The 26,521-nt window shown below is 38.2% G+C and overlaps 1 protein-coding gene across 1 annotated transcript in view; it reads right to left on the bottom strand.

Annotated features, from left to right (window-relative positions):
• The window catches only part of CUBN (cubilin), a 133,570-nt gene that overhangs the window by 86,793 nt on the left and 20,256 nt on the right, over nucleotides 1-26,521 (bottom strand). The window contains exons 17-27 of the mRNA XM_090142141.1: nucleotides 26,308-26,498; nucleotides 22,615-22,771; nucleotides 21,171-21,349; nucleotides 20,808-20,970; nucleotides 20,367-20,583; nucleotides 19,278-19,408; nucleotides 12,165-12,351; nucleotides 9,835-9,995; nucleotides 9,183-9,364; nucleotides 8,267-8,423; nucleotides 5,546-5,733 (exon numbers count right to left, since the gene is read on the bottom strand). Of these exons, the coding sequence (XP_089998267.1) occupies nucleotides 5,546-5,733; nucleotides 8,267-8,423; nucleotides 9,183-9,364; nucleotides 9,835-9,995; nucleotides 12,165-12,351; nucleotides 19,278-19,408; nucleotides 20,367-20,583; nucleotides 20,808-20,970; nucleotides 21,171-21,349; nucleotides 22,615-22,771; nucleotides 26,308-26,498 (1,913 nt within the window). The remainder of the gene's footprint in view (nucleotides 1-5,545; nucleotides 5,734-8,266; nucleotides 8,424-9,182; nucleotides 9,365-9,834; nucleotides 9,996-12,164; nucleotides 12,352-19,277; nucleotides 19,409-20,366; nucleotides 20,584-20,807; nucleotides 20,971-21,170; nucleotides 21,350-22,614; nucleotides 22,772-26,307; nucleotides 26,499-26,521) is intronic.

Consider the following 26,521-nt stretch of genomic DNA (forward strand, 5'->3'; position numbering starts at 1 on the left):
GACTCATTTTGTGAGGCCCAGAGCAGGGTTTCTGCTCCTTCCTGTGCCACTCGTGCTTCTTGTCATCTGAGGCTCCTGCAGGCATCATGCAACCCTTTCACCACTGACAAATTTAGCAGCCTTGCTGGGTTGTTTTTTTTTTTTTTCTCCTATCTGCTTCTCAGTAACCTTTCAAGCCATTAAGCCAAATAGTATTCCAATTCTTGCAATGCAGGCAAATATGAAAACAAAAATCTTCTCAGCCCTGAGCCAGTCTTGTACACGACAAGCAGCTTTTCAGCCCAGCTTTCTCCTTTTCATGACTGTCCAGTGAAAATCAGTGCAAGGGCTAGGATTTCCTTGTGCAGCAGTAGTGAGCCCTGCCACAGAGACCTGAGAACTGTCACTTTCACCCTTATTATCTCATACTGAAAAATGTTTTGCAGAAGCTTGCAGACCCCTGAAGGAACTCAGGAAAGGGCTGGCCTGCTGCCAGCTTACATGGTTATGCATTAATGGATATCACTGCTAGCTGGCCAGGAGGCTGTAATTTGATGTCTGCATGAAGAGCCAGGATGGGTATATTTAATTTATCGTCTGCTTCCCCAGGGTGATGTACTACTGGTGACATTTTGTAAATCAATGCACGGCCATAAGCAAAGTCTCTCTCTGTGCTTGGAGAATTCCTGCAGCACTTTGAAAAGACACAGTCATAAATAAAATGTAATAATGATCATCTCCTAATATGGTTTAAGTATATTTACTAATTACAAGTAAAGAAGAGAGCAAAACTAGATAAGAGAAAGCTTTTTTCCCCTCCATGATAAGTTAATAAAAAAAGAGGATGACCAACTGAACACAAGCAGCAATTATCTAATACATTACTCCCAGATGGAGAAAAAGGATGTTATGGCACATCCTTGGAATGCTGCTGTAGTTTAAAGAAGAAAAAAAAACAAACAAGGATACATCCTGTTACCACCAGAAGGAAATGAAGTAGTTGTCAGGAGCAGATGCCATGTTAATTACTGTACTCATTTGATAATTTCTATATCTAAAGGATGCAGTGATATTTTAACCATCCAAGGCTAATCACTCCCGACTAAGTGGACTGGCAGTAAGCAAGCGTGGAAGCACCTTATTCCAAAGAGGAATAATGTCCTGCCCTGCACCAAAAGAAAGGCCACTATGGTTATCAGGCAGACAGTTACCCCATAAGATGTGTTTTTGCATTAGTTCAACAATAATTCCTTTGGGTTAATGGTAATTCCATCCTCATCACTATATTAATGTGCTGCACAAGCCAAAGGGCTGAGAATTAGACAGCTCTGAAACTCATCTTGCCACACAACATTTTACCATCTGCTTATCAGGCTGGTGGCATCTTACAAAAGAACGGGCAAAGTCTTCCCTGTGCTTATAAAAGCAGATACCTAACAGACTGGATTTCCAGGGAAGGCTTTGTGTTGTGAGCAGAAGAACTTGGAGGGAAGTTGTCACTGACGAACAGGAAGATTAGTGGTTTTGAAATAATATTTTTCTTGAGTAAGAAGGGAGTAAATTTCAATCCTACTGCAAAACTCTGATCTTCAGGCAGTAACATTACTATCATCTTCTTTATAAAATACATTTGCTTCTTTAGAGATTATATTCTGCCATATTAAATAAGAAGGTAATTCATCATTAAAGATGGAGGGGCTAAACGTATGCTTGTTCAGTAAATAACCTGGTGAGTGTAAAGGAAGGAATGACATTTCTGTATCATCGTCTGCAATATCTCACTGACTTCAGCTTGATGACTCTACTAGAAAGACTAATGTTAGGTTATTAAGCCAAGCCACAGCATGCAATATAATTTAAAGAGCATCCAATCTAATTACAGTTAGTCCAACATCACAAAGAAACAGTCTGCTATTCAACATGTTTTGTATCTTATCTTGGCCACTTCTGCAAAGTCTTTATCATAAGCAATTCATCATCTATTCTTGAAATTTCACTATAAGACTCTTTGCAAAATGCTAGGCATCCTGTGAGCATTACCAGCCATGAGCCCACATCCTCTGACAGGCCATGATACTTGCCAACTGCTCAGTTGTTGAGAAAGCGCTATAAGCAACCGTTACCAAAGTCTGCAGTTTAGCCCCTCTCCTCAATTTCTGGCACCTAAGCACAAGGGCAGAAAATTGTCATGAAATTAGAAGGACACAGCTTGCTCCTTCCTACCTGGTGCAGGCACACATCCACACATGTGCTGCGGCAGTGGCAATGCAGGCCTGGCCCAGGCTCGACCAAGGCTTTCTGCCAAGAGGAAATGCTGCTCACCACAAGTAATGCTGGCCAGCAGCTTCTAAAGGCAGGCTGGCTTACAAGAAGCATCCCATGATTAAAGGAGTATAGGAAATAGGTAATGCAACACATTCTGACTTCTGATTTCTCATTGCGCTGCTCAGACTGCATTTCAGTCTGGAATACCAGACATCTCTTGGAAGTCCATCTTGTTCTTCAGCTCTTACTTGAAGCTGCTATTTGCTCTGTATGACGATAACATCTTTGGTAACTGCCAGCCACTAGGAATATCTGTGTATCAGAACTTTTGGTTTTGTCATTATTCTACACATTTAATTTCTGACTCACACGTGGACTAAGCCAGGGAGCAAACAGCGTATGAATGTCTCCTATGTGCATCAGAGTGAACTAGTCACGAGGCAAAACACTCTCTCTTACAGTGCACGCGGGTTTGGGTCAGAAGCATAAGCCACAACTAAATGCAAAGCTGAAGAACAGGCCCTTTTCCAGGGTGGAGATTGGGACCAACCCACAGTGTCTGGGCCAGGAGAACCAGGAATACAGCTTTTCCTACCAAGGATCATAATTTTTGCCTTCAGAACTTAGAAGGGTTTCAAAAAATTGGAGTTCTAGTTTATGCACTAATGATGTCGTAAAAATATGTCCACATGTATTAAACCTTTTTCTCCCACCGACTTAAAAACAGGTTTGCTCTTTGTTTTCTTTTGCAACTGCCGTTCCTTGATTATACTCTGTATAGGCAGGTCAGTTCCCATAAGACCACTGCAGCATTTCAACTTGTCTTCTTATATCACTCATTTATTTCCCTTAATTCCTTTGCCACCATATCCAACAGAACAGCTTGCTCTTGTCCTTCCAATCACCAACCTCCTTGCAAGTATTAGCAAGTGTCATCACTGCTACCAGCCATGGCTCAACAGGCTGTTACTGTTGGGGGTAAGAAGCAGGTAGGGTGTTTCTACCTACTGTGAAGGGCTGGGGTGGAAAGGGAGGTGAGAAAAGAAGTACCTAAAAAGCCCTCACAGAAAGAAAGCACCTGATCAGCACTCAGTTCAGTGAGTGGAGCAATATGAGAACTGCCTGAGCAGAAGCTTAAAGTTTCCTCCAAGAAAAGGGTGAAAGGCTCTGGCACATGGTTCAGACACCACCCACTTGGACTGCAGGGAACAGATTATACCTCTGTTCCCCAGTGTTCTAGTCAGAAAATCAGATCTTTTCCCTCTTAGACCTCTTTGCAATAAACAAATTTCAAAACTAGCATGTGGCAGAAAAGTAATTTTATCTCAGCCAAACAGCTATGAGTTTAGTGAGATTTTTTATTAACTTTTTTTCCCCTAATTTGCAGTGGAGTCAGATTCCATATGGATTTCAGACAGAGAAGTTCTAAATATCTGCAGACTGCTGAGAAAGTCAGCTGCACATTTATTCCAGATGATTTCCCCCTTTCCCCTATACTACAGAACACTCCACAGCCTTGCCAATACACTCCCTTTTTGCAACACAGGATGAGAGCAAATACTATTCAGTCCCCTGGCTGGTTCAACCTTGTTCTCCTTTTTTTTTTTTTTTTTTAATAAACACTATGGCACATATTTGTCCAGCATGCAAGAATCAAATGAGAACATTTTTCCAAATAGTATTTCTTAATGGCATTTGGAGAAGGACTTCTGCAAATGATGTGGCATGAATTGCAAATTAAAGCCTTCTTAACACTCTTCCATGACTGTTTCTCCCTTGCGTTTTCCTCTTTATACCTCTTTCAGTCTGTATTTTCTTTGATTGGAAACGGTGAAGAATTGTTAGAACAAAGAATACAAGTACTTTTCTGCTCTCTGTCTACTCCCTCCCTCCGATATGTTTTATTTCTGTTGAGTACTTTGGATCAGGTCCTTGCCTCTGGCACTATTCCTCCAGCCTTGTCTTACATCTAGAATAGTGTCTTGTGGCAAGTCTGCTGCTCTTCACTGGCAGGCTACTGTGCGCAGGGCTCCTGCCTTTCATGGATCAGGGGCTTAGGCATCTTGAGACTAGCACTGCCCTCTCCATTTGGCTCCACTTTTTCATTTTCACTCACAAAATTGAGCCAAAATTTAGCTTCTGCTAGCTCTCAATACAAATACAGTGCTGCCTTGTTTATTTTCTTTGCATGTCTATTATTTCTTTCAGTTCCTAGCCAGAACCAGAATAAATCTGGAAGAACACCGCTTTTTTTTTTTTTTTGCCAGTTTGTTATTGATTTTTGAGCTGTGAAAGCTGGCATAAGGAGGTATGGGGAGTGAAGGAAGAAGTCTAGAGGGAGTACATCAGCCCAACACCAGGCCTGTTGTCTGGCCTTCTGCAACAGTCCAGTGTACTAAGTAACTTCATAGATGTGGGCACTATTCCTTTTCCTGTCCTTGCCTGTAAGTAGCCTTCTCTAACACGTCTCTACATTTTAATTCCTCTTGTGCAAAACCTAAGTAGAGCACAGGGATTGTGCTGGCGTCCTGTATAAGGGTAGGATCTGATTATTTCAGCAAACACCAAAATTGTAAGCAGATTATAACCCTCAGTAATAATGACTACTCCATTTCTCTTGTATGAAGTACAATACTTAGAGAAATATCTTTTTAGTTGTCTTAGAAATATATTAGGAAATGAAAATAAAAATACTTGGCTTTAGTTTGACTGAATTGTTTCATTTAGCTAAAACTTTTTTTTGTAAGTTCAATTCCTTTCAGTCTCTTTAAAGCAGAACACTAAATATGAAAAAGACAAATATATACAGGAGACATATATATAGGAGACAAAGAAATTATCTTACCTATTATAGAAATAAAACAGTTTAAAACTTCTGAACATTCCCCACTACTTTTCAGATAAAACCAAGAAAAAAAAATTAGGCCCATTGTCTTTTTGTCATCATTCTACCCATCTGAGAATTTCTTCCACTTCTTTACATAAGTCATGCCATATTACTTCAGCCATACAAAATAGTGCACCTCATCTAAGGTGGTACTATTTAGACCCTCTGTAGCAAATCTAGGCACTTGCATAGTGAAGCATCCTCTCTATTGCAGACATCTGTCTCAAGCTAGGATGAATTAATCTCTAGCAGTGCTTACCTGCCTACTCAGAGGAAACAGGGAGAAAACATTTGGACTAAACAATTGGGCTTTAATGCCTAAATTTCAGTAGGATAGATTTACTGCAATCTTATGCATCTTTTTTGTTGTTTTTTTTTTTTGATTGTTCTGGTTTCTAGAATCTGAGTACATACCTTCAAGTAGTCACGGTCACAGTTAGATCCATCTTCTACATCAAAGGCTGTGAAGCTATAGCTGAGTGTATTCCCCTTCGTGGCTTGAATAGTCCATCTGCAGTGCTCCCTCAATGGGTAATTATTTGGATAATTTAAACTTTCCAATACGCCATAGCTTCTGTTAACAGTGAGCACTTCATGGCAAACTGAAAAAAAAAGGTGATGAATTATATTTGTGCAGAGCTGTTTAGCCCAGCATCTGAAAACAAATAAATAATTGAAATTACTGATACCACTACAATGTGAGAAGTATTTTTATTCAGAGATTAAAGAGAAGATAACAGACAAAAAGGGAGTTGTTACCTATTGAAGGACACTCTATATCTGATCTGAAAAAAAAAAGACTTTCCAAACTTGAATTTTTTAACTCTATGTTTTTTCTTTCTGATAGTTGCAGACTCATGCACCAATTTTTGTACTGTAAAGATTTTTAGGAGGCCCATTTTCTTAAGTTCCAAATGCATGGTTCCAGTGCATGGTTTCTTGCATTATTATTATTTTAACTAATGATAAAAACTTGCCTCATCATTTTGAAAGAGTTTTGAAGAATGGTGCTCAACAAAGTTTGCCTGATGAATTAAAATGGTTTATTTTAGCAAACTAGAAAAAAATTAAGAATGCAATTGCTAAAACAACAAATGGAAACTATAGTGCTTATACTGGATTTGCTAGCCCCAGGAATTTGAAGTGGGAATGAAAGTCTTTCAAAAGGAGCTGTGATTTTAATTTCAAGTCATATAATAGCAGCTGAGTAGAAAAACTGGGCACACACCTGGAATAATGAACTTTCCTTGAAAGGCAGAAAAAAGAAAAAATGAACTAAGCTAGACAAAAAGTGGAATGACAGCTATGGCACAAGGTCAGTGAGCCTTGTTTTCCTTAACCCAACTTCCACTAAAGACAGAAAACGTCAATATGGGTGATCTGTCATCTGGAGACAGTATACAGTGTGTGCTGGGTGCAGACCAGAGTGATGCACAGAGAAGACGTGGGCAGGAAGCAGGATAGGCTGCTTGCCTTGCACAGCAAATTTGCAGTTTTTGAACAGCAGAAATAGCTGAGATTCACTTGAAAGAATCTTCTATTGTCCGTTAAAAAGAATAATACACCTACCTTCTGCACATTGTTTTAATTCTTTCCAAGTGATTTACAGAGCAGTAAGGTCTGTGTTTTTAAGATTTCAAAACACTCAGAATGCAGCTGGGGGTCAGGGCCTGGTAGAATGGGGCTTTTCTGCAAAGCTACACTGAGACATACAACTATTTGAAAGGACAGGATGAAAAGCATGAAATGGATTTTGAAGAATGTAAGATAAGCAAAAGCTGTTACCCCCTGCCATTGTGATTTTATTAGAAATATATCTGGCACAAAGGTGCTTTTGTATGTTAATTTGATACAGAGTTTTCCTTTGCAATGTTTTTCAATTCATCATTGCCTTTCTTTCATGTAGACATAAATGCATCTGGCATAGAAACATTCTTCTTTTGCACTATTATTTCCTACGCAATTTTAGCTTTTGGGCAAGCTATTGAAAGCTTTCTCAAGTGCACATCAGGAATTAAATAAGAACGTAAAGCGTGGATTCACAGAGCTGATAGCTCAACTTCTGTATCTGAATGCTTTGTAAGTGCTCCGTTTAATTATTTATAGAACAGATAAAGAACCCTTTTCTAATACGTCATCTTGATTTTGGAGTCTGAAAATTACATGGTAGATTAATCTGTGTTATCTTTAAGGACTTGAGAAGACAACACTCCTTCACCCTTCTAATTATTATGTATTCCATGGGGTGAACAGCTATAAGGTTTTTTTGTAATGCATTTACTACTGCCCAAATAGAGTACAGCAATGTCTAAAAACCTACAGCAGTTTCTAGTAGTTGAGCACAGCATATTAGCAGTACCCAAAGATGTCTGTAACTCATTTTGCATGAGAAGAAATTCCTTACCTTCCAAAGCATATCTAACTATGTAACCTATAATGTATAATAGGGAAAATAAATATTGGGAAAATATCCAGAGCTATGACTAGAAATAGAATAACTTTAATTCCTCATGTATCTCTGTATTTTTTATTTTGTTTTGCCAAATGGTATTGTTCCAATGTTTCTGGGGTAGAACTATTCTTATACTCACTCTTCTATAAAGAAAAGTGTGACCCTTACCCCATAAAATAAAAAAAATGAAAATTTTGAAGTGTTTCCAGTCACCTAAATCATCCTAAACACCCTTAATGACCCCTGAGGACTAAAGGTAACTTATCCTTTGCCATCCTAATTCACAGCAGCCCAAAGGGCAGAGAAGCCTACTCTATCTGCCTTTTTAGTTGAAAGATCATGAGGCTGAGTGAACAGGTGAACAAGAGCAGTCCAATTTACACTGTTAGGGACTTTAAACACTAGGTATTCTGAGTGACTCTGGAGCAAGAGGTGCCATTGGTGCAAGTAATAGAAGCAAGTTGACGTGGTGACCCTTCTGCTATGAAATTATCTCTATGATGGGCAGTTTTTAAGTTTCCTGGGTTCTGTGTCTGGAGCAGAATAAGAAATCTGGGTCAATAATATGCTCTATGCTTTGTTATCTCCTAATGAGCAAGTGAGATCATGGGCTGGAAAACGATGTTTCAGGGAAAAGCTAAACAATAAAAACACATTCTTTTCATCATCTTTTGCTTACTTACCTTGTTTGTAGTTAGCTAAAAAACCTCCACCATGCACACTCCTATCTGTCCTCAGTTTTATGTACACACTGTCTCCACTTGAATTGATGAGCTGTGGTATCTGATTCCCACAAAATTTACCAAGTTGTTTAGCATTGCTGCTGTTGCCATCATATACCTTCATGGGAAGAGAAAGATGAAAGGAGCATAAAACGTAGAATCAGGCAGAAAAGCGCGTTAGTTCCCCCATAATACATAATTTTGATGATTCTGCGGTTTGTTACAGAATTCGAGAAACTAGAACTGCTTCAGCTTTGATAGCACTATGCTAAACATTGAATTTTTATAAAGCTGATAGCAAGACAAATCCAAGTAATTTCTCCTGCCAAGTGTCTGCTTGGGGAATAGCTTCTAGGTTCACAAGAGGTTAAATACTTTTCCTCAGATGAAGCCTGACAGGCATTTCAAAAGCAAGAAAATCAGTGCAAAAAACAGGAAGCTAGTAATCAGATACTGGTGAGTTTGAAGGGACTTACTCATTGTGTGATAGAATAACTTTAAGAGTGTACTCTAATTAAAATAAAAAAAATCCAATAATGATAATTCAAATAATCTACTTAACAGTTTAAATATGGAATTTGGGATTAACAATAGAGTTACTGAAATTATTACGTCTTATGTAGTTTACTAGGAAAGATCACCAAGTACTTGGTCCAAAATACAGATAATTTAACAGTTACAGACATATTCTCATCTAAGTGGCCTACCTAGACACAAATGCTTTTCCTCCCTTTATGCACCTACAGAGACACCACTGCCTATTCTGGGTCTGTTCACACACGAACATTTGAAATATAAGACCATGTGTTTTTTTCTTGCCCTTGCATTCATCATACTTAGCTGCCTCCTGTAGAGCAAAGGGTCGTGGTATACATACCGCAAGGTAATCATAGTTGCATTTTGGGTGATATTCTAGATGAAATTGTTCAAAGTGGATTTCAAATGGGGTTCCTTGGCTTCCTCTGAGCAACCAGTAGCACTCTGAACTGTGATAATAGGGCATAGGGTAGTTGGGAGACATGAAGATACCAGAACTTGCCATCAAAGTCCCACCACAACCTGTAAGTGGCAAAGAAACCAAACCAACATTTAACATTGAAAATACTGGAGAATTAGACATGACATGAGATTCACACTGCTGACTTTTTTTCACATCTTAAGTGAAACTAAAAATCTGCATTAAGTTAATACTGTTGAAAGTGGAAAAGCACATAGCACATAGAAATATTAATTGTCTAATGTGAAGACTGCTCTTGTTTGAAGTTACTTTTCAAACAAAAACCTGCCTGTTACATCCTTAAACACAAATGAAAGCTGATGCTATATGAAATGTAGGGAATGGTATATCCTTCCCTTTGAGGAACAAAGTTATCTTCTTGATCAGAACAACCTGAGTATATGTTGTTAAGTGATTAGCAGAGACATACAAGGATGAGAGATAGAAAAGACGTGCAAAAAAAAAAAAAAGAAATTAAGATTAAAAAATGAGACATGTAAAAAGGGCTTTATGCTTGATATACTCATTGTACCTGCTGATGTACCGTCCCATTCTGCTGAAAACCCCTTTCTTGTGCCAAATATGTCACTGACAAACTTGATCCACAGCTTGTTACCATGAGATATTATAACTGGAGGCAGCCCTGTACCGCAGTATTTTCCAAGGTAAGGAGAAGTTTCATAGCCTCCATCTCTAGAATGATAGAGAAGAAAAACTTTGTGTCAAAGAGAGAAAGAGTGAGAAATGCTAACAAGGCAGAAAATTTTGGGATTCTTTCAGGTCTGGGAAAGACTAATCCTGGTTCTCCATCTTCCATAGAAAAACACCTACCAAATACTGTTGCCTGTGTTAAGAGGTCTTACCACAAGCACCTGCTTGTTGGGTATGTCCAGCATGTCCACTCAGCAGTCAATACACCGACAGAATCAGATATTTCAGTTGTGTTCAATGCTGCTTAAGTATCGCTTTAACTAAAGGTAAACTTCTAATCTGATGGAAAAATTGTGTTCTCATTTCTCACTCCCTAACCCAGTACAAAAGCATATGGGATTACTTACTTTAAGAAAAAATATTTATTTCTCACTGCACAAATGGGAATCCATCTCTCAGGCCTCCTATGATGCATATTTTGAAAGATGCATTTATAATTGTTTCTACAAGATAATTAATTCCATCTAGTCTTTCAATTAAGTACTGTTTACAGGGATATTTTACTGTAATTGGGATGCAAATCCTACATTCTGTTGTCTAGCACATATCTCATGGAAATAAAAAAAAGATGGTAGCAGTCTGCTTATCAATTGTGTTCTAATCTTAGCATCAAGATAATATAATTTCACATTAAGTAATAATGTTACAAATATCCTTGTAGGTCATTAGAATAATAAGTATATTTATACTTACATACTGGTGTTATCTTGATATGTTTTTTAACTAGACAGTAATGCTTTCAAGGTTTATCTTGGCTTTTAGGTAAGTTTTGACTTAGATCTTGCCACTCTCAAAGGCCTGATTTCTTGTCCGCCTCCCAGATTAAACAGCTTGCTGCCTTCTCAGGTTGCTAGCAGTTAAGAACTGTGCCAGAATCTCCTCTGGCTTGCATCTATGCCCTTATAGCTGTGGTCAGATGAACATTTTCTTAGTTAACTGAATGCAGTTTGTTAGAGGACACCTCAGGACAAGAAACTAGAGTGGCACTCAACTAAGACTGATCTAGCTATAAGGGTGTCAGGTTTGATGAAGCATCTCATGGAAATCCAGTTATGACAGCAGCGATTTTCTGAGCTACACTTGGAGATGTTCTAGGCATATGTGAAAACCTAATAAATGCTACTGGGCTCTTCACAGTCACATCAGACTTAGTTCTCTGCAATACATGAATATCTTTTTCAGTTTTTCTCCTCAAAATCAGAGAAGACAACTATCATAAATCGGGTCAACCCCAAATTAAAGTTGTAACAGTTTAAGTTAAATTTAGTCTCTTACTGATGGCTTTAAGATGAAAGAATGAAATACTTGGAACATAGTGAAAAATTCTTTCAGTGTTTCAGAACTTGCTCTACCTTGTATGTACATCTGAAAACAACCAACTAATTTAACAGGAATTCAAAATCTTAATCCAACTGATTCTGCAATTTCAGATAACAGATCTTTGTTTTGTTCCAAAAAATAGAAGAACTTAAAGAGGAAAAATCCATACAGAAAATCTAGTGTAATGTGCAGATTAAACTAATGGTGCTCACTGAGATCATGAAAATTCATGGCACACTCTGTGTGGACAACCAGTGTGGCTTAGGAGAAAAGTAGGTGCACTGTCACTTCAAAGTGCAAATCCCATATAGCAGCTTACCACTTGGTACAGCTGTGTTCTAAGCATGCACCTGGCCTTCCTGCAAGTATTACTTTATCCTGCCCAGTCTTCTAAAATTTTAAAGGAATCATCATGCTTGCATCCTAAGTTTAATGGTGATACCAGTAGAGCCAAATATCATAGATTATGCACATGTTCATACTGCTACATTACAGAAAGATGCTCATTAAAGACTATAAACATAAAACAGAAAATCTTACAAAACAGGCAACGAAACTCTATTTCTGCTCTGAGGGACTCAACACACACAGTATACAGCTGCACAGTCCACACACTGTACTTGCTCTGAGAATTAGAATTTACTAGGTAGGAAAACGGTCAGTGGAGTAACACAGGGAGAGAAGTAGCATTTAAAATTCTCTGATAAGCCTTCTTTCCGCTTTGACAGCACAAGCATGCAGTTAGAGCTATAGTATCCAAACATGCTTAAGTGGAATTGGATAACTGTTGTGGCTATCAGTAATAAGAACAACAGAAACAATTCTGCTTGCCTGATTTCTATATAATCCTCTGTACAGCGTAAATTCCCTTCCAGAGTGAAGTTGGTGAAGCGCAGCACAATCTGTCTGTTTATTCCCACTGTGATGGTGTAGATGCACTCTGTCTGGACAGGGTAGTTATTCGGGTAGTTCGGAGATGTTAGCACACCAGTTTCAGTATTGTAGTTGTGTGAGCACACTTCAAAAAGAACAGAAACAAGTATGAACGAGCTTGTTTCCTGTGCTAAATTAACAGGAAATTTCTATTTCTAACAGATAGGTATAGAAGCCAACATCATTTCCATTGTAATTTATCTTGCATACATCACACTGTTGAATGTAATCAAAATAAATTTCAAACAGAACTCAGATTTTCCATGGAATTTCTTTTTTTCTTTTAAATCAGAACACTGGGCCCATTACAGTTAGGCAGTATCAGAGTGGTTCCAGCTGAGTAAGTTAGATTTGACCTAAAACCCAAGTAAGCAGAAAAGGAAAGTGAAAGCAGTCTCTAGCTACAGGGAGATGCTATATTCTCAGACATTCCACACAATCCGATCTGAGAGATGGGGCTTTTAATTTATTCCCCCATTTTCAAAGTCATAAGGGACAACCTGCTGGAAAACAGTACAATCCTTAGACCGGAGGACAAAGGACTTCTACTTAAAGCTTGAATCAGTTACATCAATTCTCCTGTAACCATTGGATCAGCATCTTAGTATCATAAGATGGAAAGAAAAAAATAAAATGTACCAATACTGAGCCAGATTATATATATATATCTATTTGAAAGCACAGATGGAAAGATTACAAATAGAACTATCTTCTACAGAATAGTTTACGTGACTTATCTTGAAGAGAACAATTGCATGCATTAGGGAATCTTGATTTGACACGTCACCTGGATAAACATGAATAAGCCCAGAAATCAAATGAAAACAGGTAAGAGAGAAGTTAAGGAGATGGTGGAAATCAGATCAGCAGGCAAGAGGGATTAGAAGAGCTTAACTTATTTAGCCTGGCAAATAAAGGATAGGAAAAGAGAACAGAGACAAACATCGAGAAGCATGAAGTACAAAAAAACCCACAAACCATAGAATCATAACATTCTCTTAATGGCATCACAAGCTCCGAAGTTAATAACTGTTCATGAATACAGATACACAGAAATTAGGAGGCAGTGTGTCTCAGGAATAGAGTTCAGAACAATTGCTCTACCAACCTAACACAAGCAAAACTGGGGGAAGTTCAATATTTCTATTATGATATATTTTGATTAATTAAGAATAGAATCACACTGTAGTTCTGGGGGGGAAGGAAGGGTTTAAGTTACAGGTTGAATTTGAAAACCCTGCAGTGTCATTCTGGTTCCTCTGTTCCAGACCCTACAGATTGCAAATATAAGATATTCTTTCAAATAGTCAGGTTCAGATGGAATATAAAGTACAAAAAAAAGTGAGCAGAGTATTATGATTCACTTTATACTAATTTGAATCAGTTATCACAGATCTCTGAAACCTGTCTTCTAACATAGTACAGCTGCAGCGTAGTAATATGTTTAAATAATATTTCAGTATACATTGCAGTTGAAGGGGAAGGGCTAGAGTAGAAGATAAGGCCTTCCATGTCTATAGTTGGTCATTTCCACAACTGTTCTGTATCCATTCTAACTAGTAAAATACTTTTGCTTTTTCTGATATGGAAAATAAAGAGTAGAAGGGATGAAAAAAATTGGGGGGGGGAACTCTTTGTCACATGGAATGCTTCTGTTGGAGATGCTTTCTCTAGGATAAATACCCTCAAAACAAGATACCCAGCTCACGTTCCCAATTTACCACGAGATGAACAAAGTAACAGGATGTAGGAATAGACCAATAACTTTCTGCCATTGAGCTGTACTTTGGTGATTAACAAGTGAAAAGTTTTTTGCACACTACTTCACCTAAAATCAATGTTTAACTTTTTATCTAGAGTTTTAGTCATTTGTGTTATAATATAATGTGCTTTAATAAATTAAGTGTAACAGTCATGTAAGCCTTGGCCCCTTTAAAAGATCCTGCTTACAATACGCACGCTGCGCTAACACCCCTGGTGCTTTGTGACATGCATCATCAACCTGATCCTTAAAGTCATAAGACTTTGTGATAATCCTGCCTGCAGGGTTAGAAAGCTGACTTAGAAATGTGACCCAAGTTTTTCCTAAAGGCTTGTTAGACAGAAGGCAATTAAAATTAAATTGAAAAGATGTGGTATTTATTAGGTTACTTACTTCTAATTAATTATTACCTTATAATTTTTGAAGGGTAGATGCCTGACTTATGAATACATAATGCACAAAGGGGTTGTAACATCTCTATTCCTTATTCACTTGAGGGCTGAGACCATGAATACCATCCTTCAGCTTGAAGAATATTAAAATTGATGTACTAGATAAAGGTCCTTTGGGTAAAATTAGCATCAAGGAAGCCAAAACATTTTTATCAGCCCTTCTAAGAACAATCCCCACAGAACTGGGGAGAATGTCAATGTTCCCTCCCTCACTAAAGTTAGCTTTCTTGGCAGTCATCCATTCAAAAGATGATATCCAAAGTGTGCTACTTTAAGCTGCACGTTGTATTCAGTTTTCACAAATACAGCATGAATAATGAAGATTATTTATAAGTTTAAGATTATTTTTAGTAATCTTCATTATGATCTAAGGGGGACAAATACAGATGGTGAAGAGCAACATCCTCAAGATGTCAGACTTCTGGCTACAGTCTAAATGCAAACTAGGATTAGGAAATACAAATGAACCCACGTTGTGTGTCAGCCAACTCTTTTCTGGTAAGTGGATCCATGTGCTGTATTCCACTTTCAGCAAGAGAGATGGAACTCCTTTTTTGCAATCACTTCACTAATGCAGCATTTGGCGTTTCACTAGCACAGTCATATAGAGTCCTTCAGTGAAAACTGTTAGCAAGATTAACAGGAAAAATGAACTTGGAAATTTGTGCCAAAGTTTAGAACACATTCCAACTCCATATTGTTATTACGATAGGCCTGAAATAAATATAAACTCAAAAGTTCATTGCAGCCCATGAAAATCAGAAGGCGGCTGCAATTGTCCTGGACAATTCTACTTCTTGCTTTGCCAGCATATGAAGTTTTGAAAGCTATTCAATCTGCTTTCTGATTTTTGACCTGAATGTTCGCTCTTCTGAATAAATAAATAAATAAATAAAAATGCCACAAATGGCAGCAACTCACTGTAACAGCCATCAGTGGAGAAAAATGCCAGCTTTTGTACCACTCACTCATGCAGTCACGTGTATTTCTGAAAATTATATCCATGTCCTTCCCATAAAAAGACATTCATCAGTTGCCACAATTCTAATTATTAAAAATAAAACTGTAGTGTCATATCTAAAATGGCAGTTTTCTTTTGATGTCACTCTGCTGAAGGAAAACTCATATCCGTAACAATTAGACTCTTATGCAACTTAATGCATGTTTAAGAAAAAGTGAAAGGGAGGAACTTTCACATGAAGTATGTTCCTCACCATTGGCAATGGAAAAGCACATCTGCACCTCAGGGTTTTCTGCTACTGCTGCTGGCAGATTGCAGCAGGCTTAATTTTTACCAGGAACACACACAAAGATCCTTTGTAACGTTTCACGCTCAAACTTCTCAAAAACACTGGGTAATGCTGTTCAAAACCAATCTCCAGCTTTTTTTTTTTTTTTTTTTTTTCTCCTCTCTCCTCCCTATGGCTTTTCAGCCAGGATACGCAGAAGACCCAAAAAACTATTGCAAGATTTATATGTTGTGACATTCATCTATCTGGTATTTGAGTCATGGATTCTGTGGTTCCAGATGACTTTATCCTCAAAAAACAAATAGCCAAGAAATAAGCATCTGAGGTACAGACAGTGTAAGTAGGAGACATACATTTTAGACAACTGAGAATCGCGTGGGTAAATTTATCTGAAGCATTCCTGCCTTTTGAGCTATTCACAGCTACCAGACTGCTAAAACAATTGCCTGTACTTATGGATCATAGCCATGCCCATATCTCATTGCATTCAAGTTTTTAACTAGGAAATATAGCTTTGCAGCTATTTTCTGCAACTCTTCAAATAGTTAATAAGTCACAAATAAATGATGCCAAACATATTTTGGTAAGATACATAGAGAAAAAATTTAGTTTTGTTTCACATAAATAATGTTTTTCCACTCATACGTAGCCGCCTTTTTTTTTTTTTTTTTGTCTTATAATGTTGTCCATCTTTCCAATAGTTCATTCTCTGAAGTAACTTCAGGCAAAGGCCTATTGAAAATCCTAATATGAACCAGAACAGCTTTGGCCATTTCTGATACTGGTTATATTATTTTTTTAAGCAAGCTACAGTATATCTCAAAAAGTATGAAGAATTTCTGCTGCACAAGGTACATTATTAGAACCATATTTTTCTTAACAGAAAAATGAAAATAGACAGCAAACGTTAAAGAAATCCATAGCTTTGGTAATTCTCTCAGATATTATTATTTCAGCAATTCGCTACCCTAGTGTAACTTGATATATACATTAGATAAATAGCAGGCCTAAGAGTCTCACAGTGGGAAAACTTAACTCAACGTGTTAAATTACTTCTCTCAGTGACAGTCCATATACACATATTTGTCTTGTCCCAGGCCATTGCAGCTTCAACACTTTATTCTTAATAAAAAATGGATGCTAATGGTCCACTATTTACGACAACTGAGTTATAGTATTACTATGCTCGTGCTGAGGCCAAAGGAAAGAAATTTCTGTGAAGACGAGAAATTATGGCTTCAACTTTTTGATAGTGTTATTAGTCTCAGTTTCAATAGTTATCCACTACTTTACCATACATACGGAAATTACAGTGATTAAAGTGAAAAAAAAAACATTTCTTTCAGAGATCATAATTCTGGCTTTGAGCAAGAAGAAAGCGAGTTATCATTTTTGCAATACTTCTCATTAAAGATCCTATTAAGACCTGTTGAAGCACATCCAGAGGAGGTCTAGAGAACATCTCTCCTAAAAGAACAGGCTGAGAGAGCTGGGGCTGTGCAGCCTGGAGAAGAAGGGATTCTGGGGGAGACTTGATAGCGGCCTTTCAGTATCTAAAGGAGAGTTACAGGAAAGAAAAGGACAGACTGTTTAGCAGGGTCTGTGGAGAGAACAAGGAGAAGTGACTTCAAGCTTAAGGCAGGAGATAAAGGTTAGTTATAAGGAAAAAGTCTACAGTGAGGGTGGTGAGACACTGGAACAGGTTGCCTAGAGATGCAGTTGATGCCCTGTGCCTGAAGACTTCTGAGGTGAGGCTGGATCAGGCCCTGGGTCCCTGATTTAACTGTACATGTCCCTGTTCATCGCAGAAGAGTTAGACTAGATGACCTCTAAGCGTCCCTATCAACTCTACGGAATCTATGATTCTAAGCTGCAAAGTAGTAAACATACCTGTACTAATTAAGTGGAAAGGAAGAATATGGGAAAATACTGGGAGAGATTCATCCATAAAAATCATTTTACTTACAGTTGTTAATAATATTGAAGAGAAAACGGATTTCATTTTTAAGATATAGTTTGAAACCATTCCACAGACAACACTGGTACAGTTTGAACTTCACATGATGCATACAACAGTGCTTTGGATGAGAAAACCTTGTCATTATGGCAGCGGTAAAGGAGAAGGATATGAAAGAAAGGGGACAGAGAAAATCAGAGAAATAAGATGTCAGAGACAGAAATACAGATTAATAGTAACTAGAAAGTACTCTGATCTTGATAAACTGTGAGAAGAGCTGCTATTAGAAAGGAATCAAATCCAACCATGCAAAATTTACTTGAGGTAAAGTGAAGGAAAAAAGAAAAACTATCACATTAATGAACAATACAATCACATTTACAGAAGTCAGGGTTGACAGCTGCAGAAAAAGACCCTCTCTCACTTCCATGAAAGATAACTCAACTGTGAATGATGGCAGCTTAAAAAATATGATTTTCTGGTATTCCTCTAATAAAATTCTTTTAGCCTGTACACACCACACTCACATATGCACAAACCAACTAGAACCTGGTTAGTGATAGATACATGAATAACAGCTACAAACACATTCTCATTCTTCCTTTTCTTCATTGTCCCACTCAAAATCTTTTGTGGTTCGTTTCTGCTCGACAGAATCTGTCTCTCTACCCACATACATCCCCTTCTACTACAGATCTGGGTTTAGCAGCAAGGAGAGCAACAGCAGACACGCCTTTTAGATTTATGAGAAAGTACTTGACAGTCTTTCAAAGCTGCTCCTTCAAATGCAGCTCAGTCATTGCTAGAACAACTGTTTGCCAGGGAGTTGTGCAAACACAGAAAGAGGCTTAGCAGGTTTGGCGTATTTTGAAAACACAGATGTGCCCACATTGGAAAACCTTCAGATCAGTTGCAATTCAAGTAGTTTTTCAGTTTTTCCTCCGTTTTATACTACTAAGAGAACGAGCAGTCATTCTCAGCAGTCTCTTTTCCCCACACGTGTATCATTGTTTCTTAAAAAGATACTTAAATAACAGGTTTAAGGCATAAGAGGAGCCTTGAGCTCTTCTGGAGACTGACAATTTGAACTCAGTCTTAAAGAAAAGAGGAAAAAACTGTTTGCACTTTTTGGTTAATTTGCTACTTTGTTATATTTTGATGTGACTTTTTTTTTTTGCCCACAATCAACACTGTACCTGAATAGGAGCTAAACTAATTTGTATGGCACCTGAGATGTTCAGGTGGCTTTCTATTAAAGTGAGTTTTCCTACATCACCCAACTCAGCTTGGAGTGGACTGAACAAATTCAGGAAATAATTTTCCGGAATAATTCATACATTTCTACCATGTCAGCTCTTACTGACATCGTAAAGAAAACAGCAGTATTGCTTACATTAAATTGCTTTCTGCATTGGTCATATTTCCAGAGAGGAAAATGCTTTTTGAAGTGGCTATAAACAAGAAGGGGGTAGAGGAGGCACCAAGTAGTCTTACATTAACACAGAAAATAAAGTTTCTGTTTCTTATAGTGGTTATTTACATTGACAACTGAAAACATTTAATTTGCATAATGACATACTGACATTTTACCTTCTGATGCACGCAAGGAGATATAGTTAGCTGAGAAGCCCTCAGAAGAAATGCTGCGATTGGTCACAAAGTACAACATCATCACATTGCCACCACTAGTAAGAGATGGTGGAATTGATCTTCCACAGTACCTGCAGCAAAAAAATGACCCAAATTGAGTGGCGGTGCTTTATGAAGCATCTGTATTAGTGGAAGAAGATTCAGTTTTTGTGAGAAGTTTGAATAGCTGCACATATATGATGTCATCTCTGAACTATAGAGACCTCAAACATAAACCCTGTATCACAAGGCTAAATAACACTCTTCACATACAAGAATACAGATCTAACATTTGTAGCAAAGTCAGAGGAGAAACTGTTTATCAAGTTGTGCAATTCTTACTGAAATTAGTCCATGCTATACCTACAACATAGCTTGAGTGACTGACAAAAGACCAGGATGGCAAAATGCTCTCCACTATAATAGGATGGTCATTTGCTCCTTATTTTCCAAAAATATTGCCATGTCTAGCAACTACTTTATAGACTGTAAATGCAGCTGAGTTCTGTGCTTAAGTAGACAAAGTGTTCTTGAATTCTAGGTTAGCAAGAAAACCCTGTATAACAGAGCTGCTTAAGAGGGAGAGAGAAGAAAATATTTGTCAGCTTTTTCCACCCTAATAAAACAGCCTAGATCAGGAGGAAGTGAAAATAAAATCCTATAAGACAATGACTTCATTTTAGTTTAGTTCTTGCTGAGATTCAATGCACATCCTTTTAAGTAATCTTTCTTTCATCTCTGCAAGTGTTCCAAATCATGTGTTTTCCTTAGAACAGATATATTAATGCTTGTAACCATATTTCCCATATACCAAAATATTAATGGAGCTGGACAGTGGCAGCTACTCTCCTAGTATAGCATTTATTAAATGGGGTTCTCATTCTCTGGTTGAGGAGAGGAAATTGCCTTTACTATGCTAGCAGAAAAATTGCTGTTAATGTTTCAATGGAGCGAGTAAACTTCATGCAAAATTTAAGGAAGCAAATTGGAAAGATGTACAGAACAGAGCACACTCTACAGTAATTAAGCTCTATAGGCTAACAAACATACCTCCCCAACTTTTGCATAGTACTGTTGTCATATATTTCAAGATAATCCATTCCACAGCTGCTGTCAAATGGCAAGTTAAATGAAGTGAATGTCAGGCGGATAAGGTAGCCAGTTTGAATGCTGATGGTCCAGGTACAACTAATACCGTGTGGGTAGACATCTGGGTAACCAGGACTTGTAATCGTTCCTTCTAATTCAGTGAGGGACTCCCCGCATACTGTAGAGATTTTAAACAATAACATATTAATTCAACTACAAGGCACTTATAACATTTGTTACTCTACTGATATTTCATGAACATTTTTGTCTTACTACGCTGTGATACACTTAGATTTTTTTCTCCCATTATACCTTTGTAATACTTGATGAACCACTGTTTTCAGTGTACGAGAAAAATCTGTAAAATCCCAACACCCTATACACAAAACAAGAAATTCTTACTTGTATCTAATGGCCAGTACTGAGCTCTGAAGCCAAGGTTGCTAAGAGAGGAAGCTCTGAATTTGATATAGAGATTGTTCCTTGTAGATTGCACTCTAGATGGTACAGCTGTGCCACAATATTTCCCCAAAAGAGGAGATTCTGTGTTATTGCCATCTCTGACCTGAAAAACAGTATATTCAAAATAACCCATAAAAAGTTCAATTGTTTTAAAGTTGTAAGAGCAAATAACTTCATAAGAACAGCATAAGAGACATCCTCAATAAATCAAACAGTTCTGCTTTTGTGGAGGTGAGTATGAGGAAGAAAACACAGTTAAGAATTTCTGAGAATTATTCATATTATACGTGCAATATTCTTTACCTCAACATAGTCTGAGTCACAAGTTGTTGCATTTCGAATGTCAAAGTCGATAAAGTTAAGAACCACCACTTTGCTCACTGGCTGGGAGATGATCCACTCACAGGTCTTTGGTTGGGAGGACATCCTTGGGTAGTAGGGTGAATGGATAATGCCTTCTCCAGACAGAGAACCTCCACAGGCTGCCAACAGACACCAAGAATCAGTAGTTGCGATGAATGGTTTTGACAAACCCATAATACAGTATCTATCAAATATCACTGTATCATCATTAGAAGAAAACCATACCTAAAAACCTGTCTTCTCATAGCATCTACTGTGGTTCAGCCAGCTAGAATTAAGAACGTACTTAAAAGAACATATTACTGTGTAGCGTAAACATATATTTACAAAAGATCAATCTAACGTTGACCATGAATATTTAAGAGATTTGACTCATTTCATAAAATCATAAAATGTTTTGAGTTGGACAGAATCTTTAAAGGTCATCTGGTGCAACTCTTCTGCAATGAACAAGGACACAGGGTGCCTCACCACACTTACTGTAAAAAATTTCTTCCTAACATCCAATCTAATCTCCCCTCTTAGTTTGAAGTCATTTCCTCTTGTCCATTACAACAGATCCAACACTAAAGTGCCTGTCCCCTTCTTTCTCACAGCCCCCTTTAGATACTGAAAGGCCTCTAACAGATCTCCCTCTTCCCTCCTTCAGCCTGTCCTCATAGGAGAGATATTTCATCCTTTGGATAATTTCTCTGGCCCTCCTCTAGACTAACTCCAACAACTTTAAGTCTCTCCTATACTGAGGACTCCACATCTGGATACAGTACTCCAGGTGAAGTCTCACCAGCACAGAGCAGATGGGCAGGATCACCCTTCTGACCTGATAGCCACACTTATTTTGATACAGCCCAGGATGCACATTGCTAGCATCCACCAATACCCTCAAGTCCTTTTCATCAGGGCTGTGTTCTACCATCCTTACACCTCCCAGCTTGCAACGATAGTAGGGGTTACCACAATCCCAACTTACACTTGAATTTATCAAACTTCATGAGGCTCACCTGGGCCCCCCATGCTCAAGCCTAACTAGGTAAAGCTTTCTTTCACATGCTTAGACAGATGTATTAGAGATTAAGAACTAAAAAATAGAAATAATGAAAGTATAAATATTTAGCCAGAATTACGTTATCCTTAGTACGTTAGTAGCAAGCAATGTATTATTAATAGAAACAATGGGGAATTTCCAAATACTGCAGAAGCATCTACAACAAATCCAATGCAAACATCACCTTTGTATTTGCGAAAGCAGCATTGAATAAATAAACTATGATCTTATTTCCTTTCAAGTTTATCTTAGAACCAGTACGCAGATAATATAGCAGCAAAAATCATTGAAATCATTCAAATTACAAACAACTTCACTGTGCAAGTCAACAGTTCTTACCAACTTGGTAAACAGCCCTGAAGCTAGCCCTTTGCACAGAAGCATCAGACTTGAACTTGATCCAGAGACTGTTGCTGGTAGAAGTGATTGGAGATATAACTGCACTGTGACACAGTCTGGTAATCAGAGAAGACATCTCACTGTCACCATCTCGAACCTAATCATTGATAAGAAAAAAAGAAATACATCAAATCATAAAAAAGAGACTTTCAGGGGGAATTTCAAGATGAGGCTGGATCAAGCCCTGGGCAACCTGATTTAGCCATGCACACCCCTCTTAGTTGCAGTAGAGCTGGTCTAGATGATGTTTAAAGGTTCCTTTTAACTCTAAGGATTCTATAATTCTACCCTAAAAGTTTTGGTATTTAATACCATAGACTTGATGACCATCACAGAAGACATACTACTATCACAGATCACAAGAATGAAACAGATTGTCTCAATGAATCACAGCTTTAGCACAGTTTGGTCATGTGCTTCCATAAGTGACATCTTTCACATGAAAGAGACAGGTAAGTTGCTCACCAGTGATGACTATGATTTTTTTTTTTTTTTTTTTTTTTTTTTGGCCAGTACTAAAATCCTGCTGTGGAAAATTAAAGGAGAAGATTTGTAGTTTCCTTGCTCTGGCTATAAAGTTTATAGTGACCTTTTAATGGTGCTTCTCCAGAAATATCACATCACACCTATACATCAGCACAGCCAGAAAAATTCACTAACAAAAGGTGTAACTGTGAGTCTATAAGAAGTAAGAAGGTATATTGATGTCTCTCCATTTCTCTAAAAGGCTCAATGCATGAACACAATAATACAGCTATAAAAGCTTACCTTCTGCACTGCCCTTATTCAATTTGTTAATCGAAGGAGACCGTATCTTGTGCACTATCTTATGAATCATGGTTATCAAGGAGACTAGAACAGAAAGAGGTATTTGCATCTCCAACATTCAGGATCTGAACGCACAGGCTGTGAGTAAGCCTAGGATCAGGCCAAGCAGAAGTATAGTTAAGGAGCTCTGAATGCCCTCTGAAGCACTCATTCCATTCCAACAGAAGAGTCAACAAACAGTCCTAAAACAGGTCCCCTGCTATTTGCCTATCAGGGACCAAGTGAAGAACATGTGGTCCAGATTCTCTCTCATCACCTCTTCTCTCTTCCTCAGCTATGTCATTTCACAGGCTGAGAGAGAAGGAAGGAAGACCTAGAAGTGCTGGGTAGACAGGTGAGCAGGCAGTGGTTGGATTGCTTTGTTTAGCAACTTCCCAGTGGAGAAATGGTTCTCTGACTAAAGCGCTTTAAATTTCCCTGGGACCTAGATTCGAGGTGAGAGAGTTATATGGGATTTATGGGGAAGTAAATAAAATCTTAATTTGAGCTGGAGTATTCAGAAAACTTGTATAAAGAAGTTTACAGAACTATAGTTTACATGAGTTTACTTTTTTCTTGACCTGATTGACCTTACATTTTTGGTTTATAAAGTCCAAATAGAAGTGATGAAAATAACAGGTTCTCTAAACCATTTGAATAATAATGTCTCATATTGCCAGTTAGAAGGATGAAGGAGCAGCAGCTAGCATGGCTAGTACCTAACCTCTGCAGCACTATGTCACAGTCTTAAATAAGAAGTTTTATTGTGTCTAGTTTCTTACTGCAGACCCCTGGCCGCTCCTTCCTTAGGAAAAGACTAAACATCCCTCCCTCAGCCAGTGTCTGCAAGCAGCGCCTGGCTGCTGTGATTTCCTGTTATCACCAGGAACGTGAATAATATGCTACTTCTCAAAGTGACAAAATAATTGTCACAGAGCGATTTTTAAAATAATTTAAACATCCAAATCTGAAATCCATCTCCCTAGTTGAATTTCATCATAAAACCCAATGAAATAGTATTTTAGAAAAGCGTATGGGGAAAATAGACTTTGAAAGAGCAAGACTTGTAACCACAATTCTTGTGCATTTTGCTCTAGGCTGAGCTGAGTAGGTGAGAAGGAAGGCAAAGAGGTGGCAAAGCAAACAACTACAAGAAAACTGAACTGCTTGTGACTGATCAGCAAACAAGGTAAATGCTTTCCTGAATTAATACAAACTGATTGTTTCCAACTGAACTGGTTTTGTTTCTCTGGCTATGGTGAATTTAGCTGCTGTTCTGCAAGCAATTAGCATGAGGACTGCCAGGCCAAACAAACAAAAGCTGTCTGTGTTCATTAAACGCACTTCTCTTCTCATTACAAAAATTAATTACATTTCATTCCAGGCAAAGTCTCCGAGTTAGAGAAGGAGGAACAGGAACAATGTTAGCACAATAACAAATCTTACAAAAACAGATTAACTAAAGGGAGCTCACCAAGGCCTGTGCCTCACTTACTCGGAAAGAGATTAAACACAAAACCTCATAACTGCACACTCCCACCGTGCCACACTGCTGTGGTTGTAGCTGCCTGTAAGCTTGGCCCTACTGGCCCTTAGACTGTTTCTCCCAGTGCCTCCCCATTGGCCACCAACTTCCCTCTTCCCTGCACCTGGCTTAGCCATGACAGCTACATCAACCAGGGGCTGTGATTGAATTTGTTTTACATTTGTTTATCTCCATGCAGTGCAACCACAGTTCCGTACAGATAGCACTAACAAGCAGCCATTTCACATAGGATGAGGTTATTCGCTACTCCTTGAGATAAGATGAACTGGGCTGTGACACAGAGGACCCCGGGGACAGCATGACAGAAGATAGCAAAGACTGGTTGAACCCACCAGAGTTTGCCCAGGCCTGAAGGATCTCTCATCCTGCCTAGGGCTGTATTTCAGCTCCCAGGACCATCAGCCCCTCCTCATCAGGGCTCCACCTCCCACCTACAGCACATGTTCTAGCCCAGTCTTTCTTGTTACTATCCCCCAGAGAAAGGAATTCATTGCCTGAGGCTGATGCCAGTCACCCTGTTTCTGGCTGAGGTGGTGGGACAGCCCTGGCTGTGATGCTCAGCTCTGCTACCTCCAGTGGGAGCCACCAGCAATCCTCTCCAGTACCAGCCCTACACAACCAAACTTCATCTGTGGTTGATTAAAGACATGCAGATCTGGATTTAGAGGCTTAGGGGTAAGAAAGAAATTGAATAAATTATATCTAACATACTTAAAAAGGTGGCACTTAGTAGATTTGGATGAAACACGAAGATGCAGATCAGCAAAGAAAGTGTTGCATATAGAAGTGCTTTTGAGATCACATACAATTTATCTAAAGTATATCCTGGGTAACAAAAAATACTATATTTTCCATACAGAAGCATTCTGCATATACTATTTTTTCTGTAACAACAATTCTGAGCACATATACAAGTATTAAAATATGTACTGTGCTTTCTCTTTTCCACAAAACATATTTTCAACATAACACCACAACTCCAGGAGATGCTGCATAGACGCTGTTGTATTATTTCTGTTTTTCTTGTTTGACATGCATTTACTTAAGGTCCAAACTCTATCTTCATCATGTACAAGAGACTAAGAATTACTACTATGCTAGAAAGATTTCCTTGTTCTCTTATCTTTCAGTCCCTCTGAGTTTGGAAACCTAATACATTGATATACTTAACCCCTTGATTACCATCTGTTTCTACAGTGAGCCTTGAGAAAGAAATCTTGCTACCTTGGGTTTAAATACATGTAAACAACCTTTCACATTAACTGTGAAAGAAAAGTCACCTCGATATAACTCAGTGAACAACCAGCGTGGCTCTCCAGCTCCAAATGTGTGAAGTTGAGGTGTATCTTTTCATCCTCTGGTTGTCTGATAATGTAGATACATTGTCGACTGTTGATAAAAGGATTAGGCCAGAAAGGAGATGTAATAGCCCCTTCACTATCAGTGTAGTTTCCTCCACAACTTAGGTCTGCTGCATTAAGAAAACAACACATT

The sequence above is a fragment of the Phasianus colchicus genome, chromosome 6 (genome assembly GCF_987193195.1).
Source record: "Phasianus colchicus chromosome 6, bPhaCol1.hap1.1, whole genome shotgun sequence".
Classification (NCBI taxonomy): Eukaryota; Metazoa; Chordata; class Aves; order Galliformes; family Phasianidae; genus Phasianus; species Phasianus colchicus.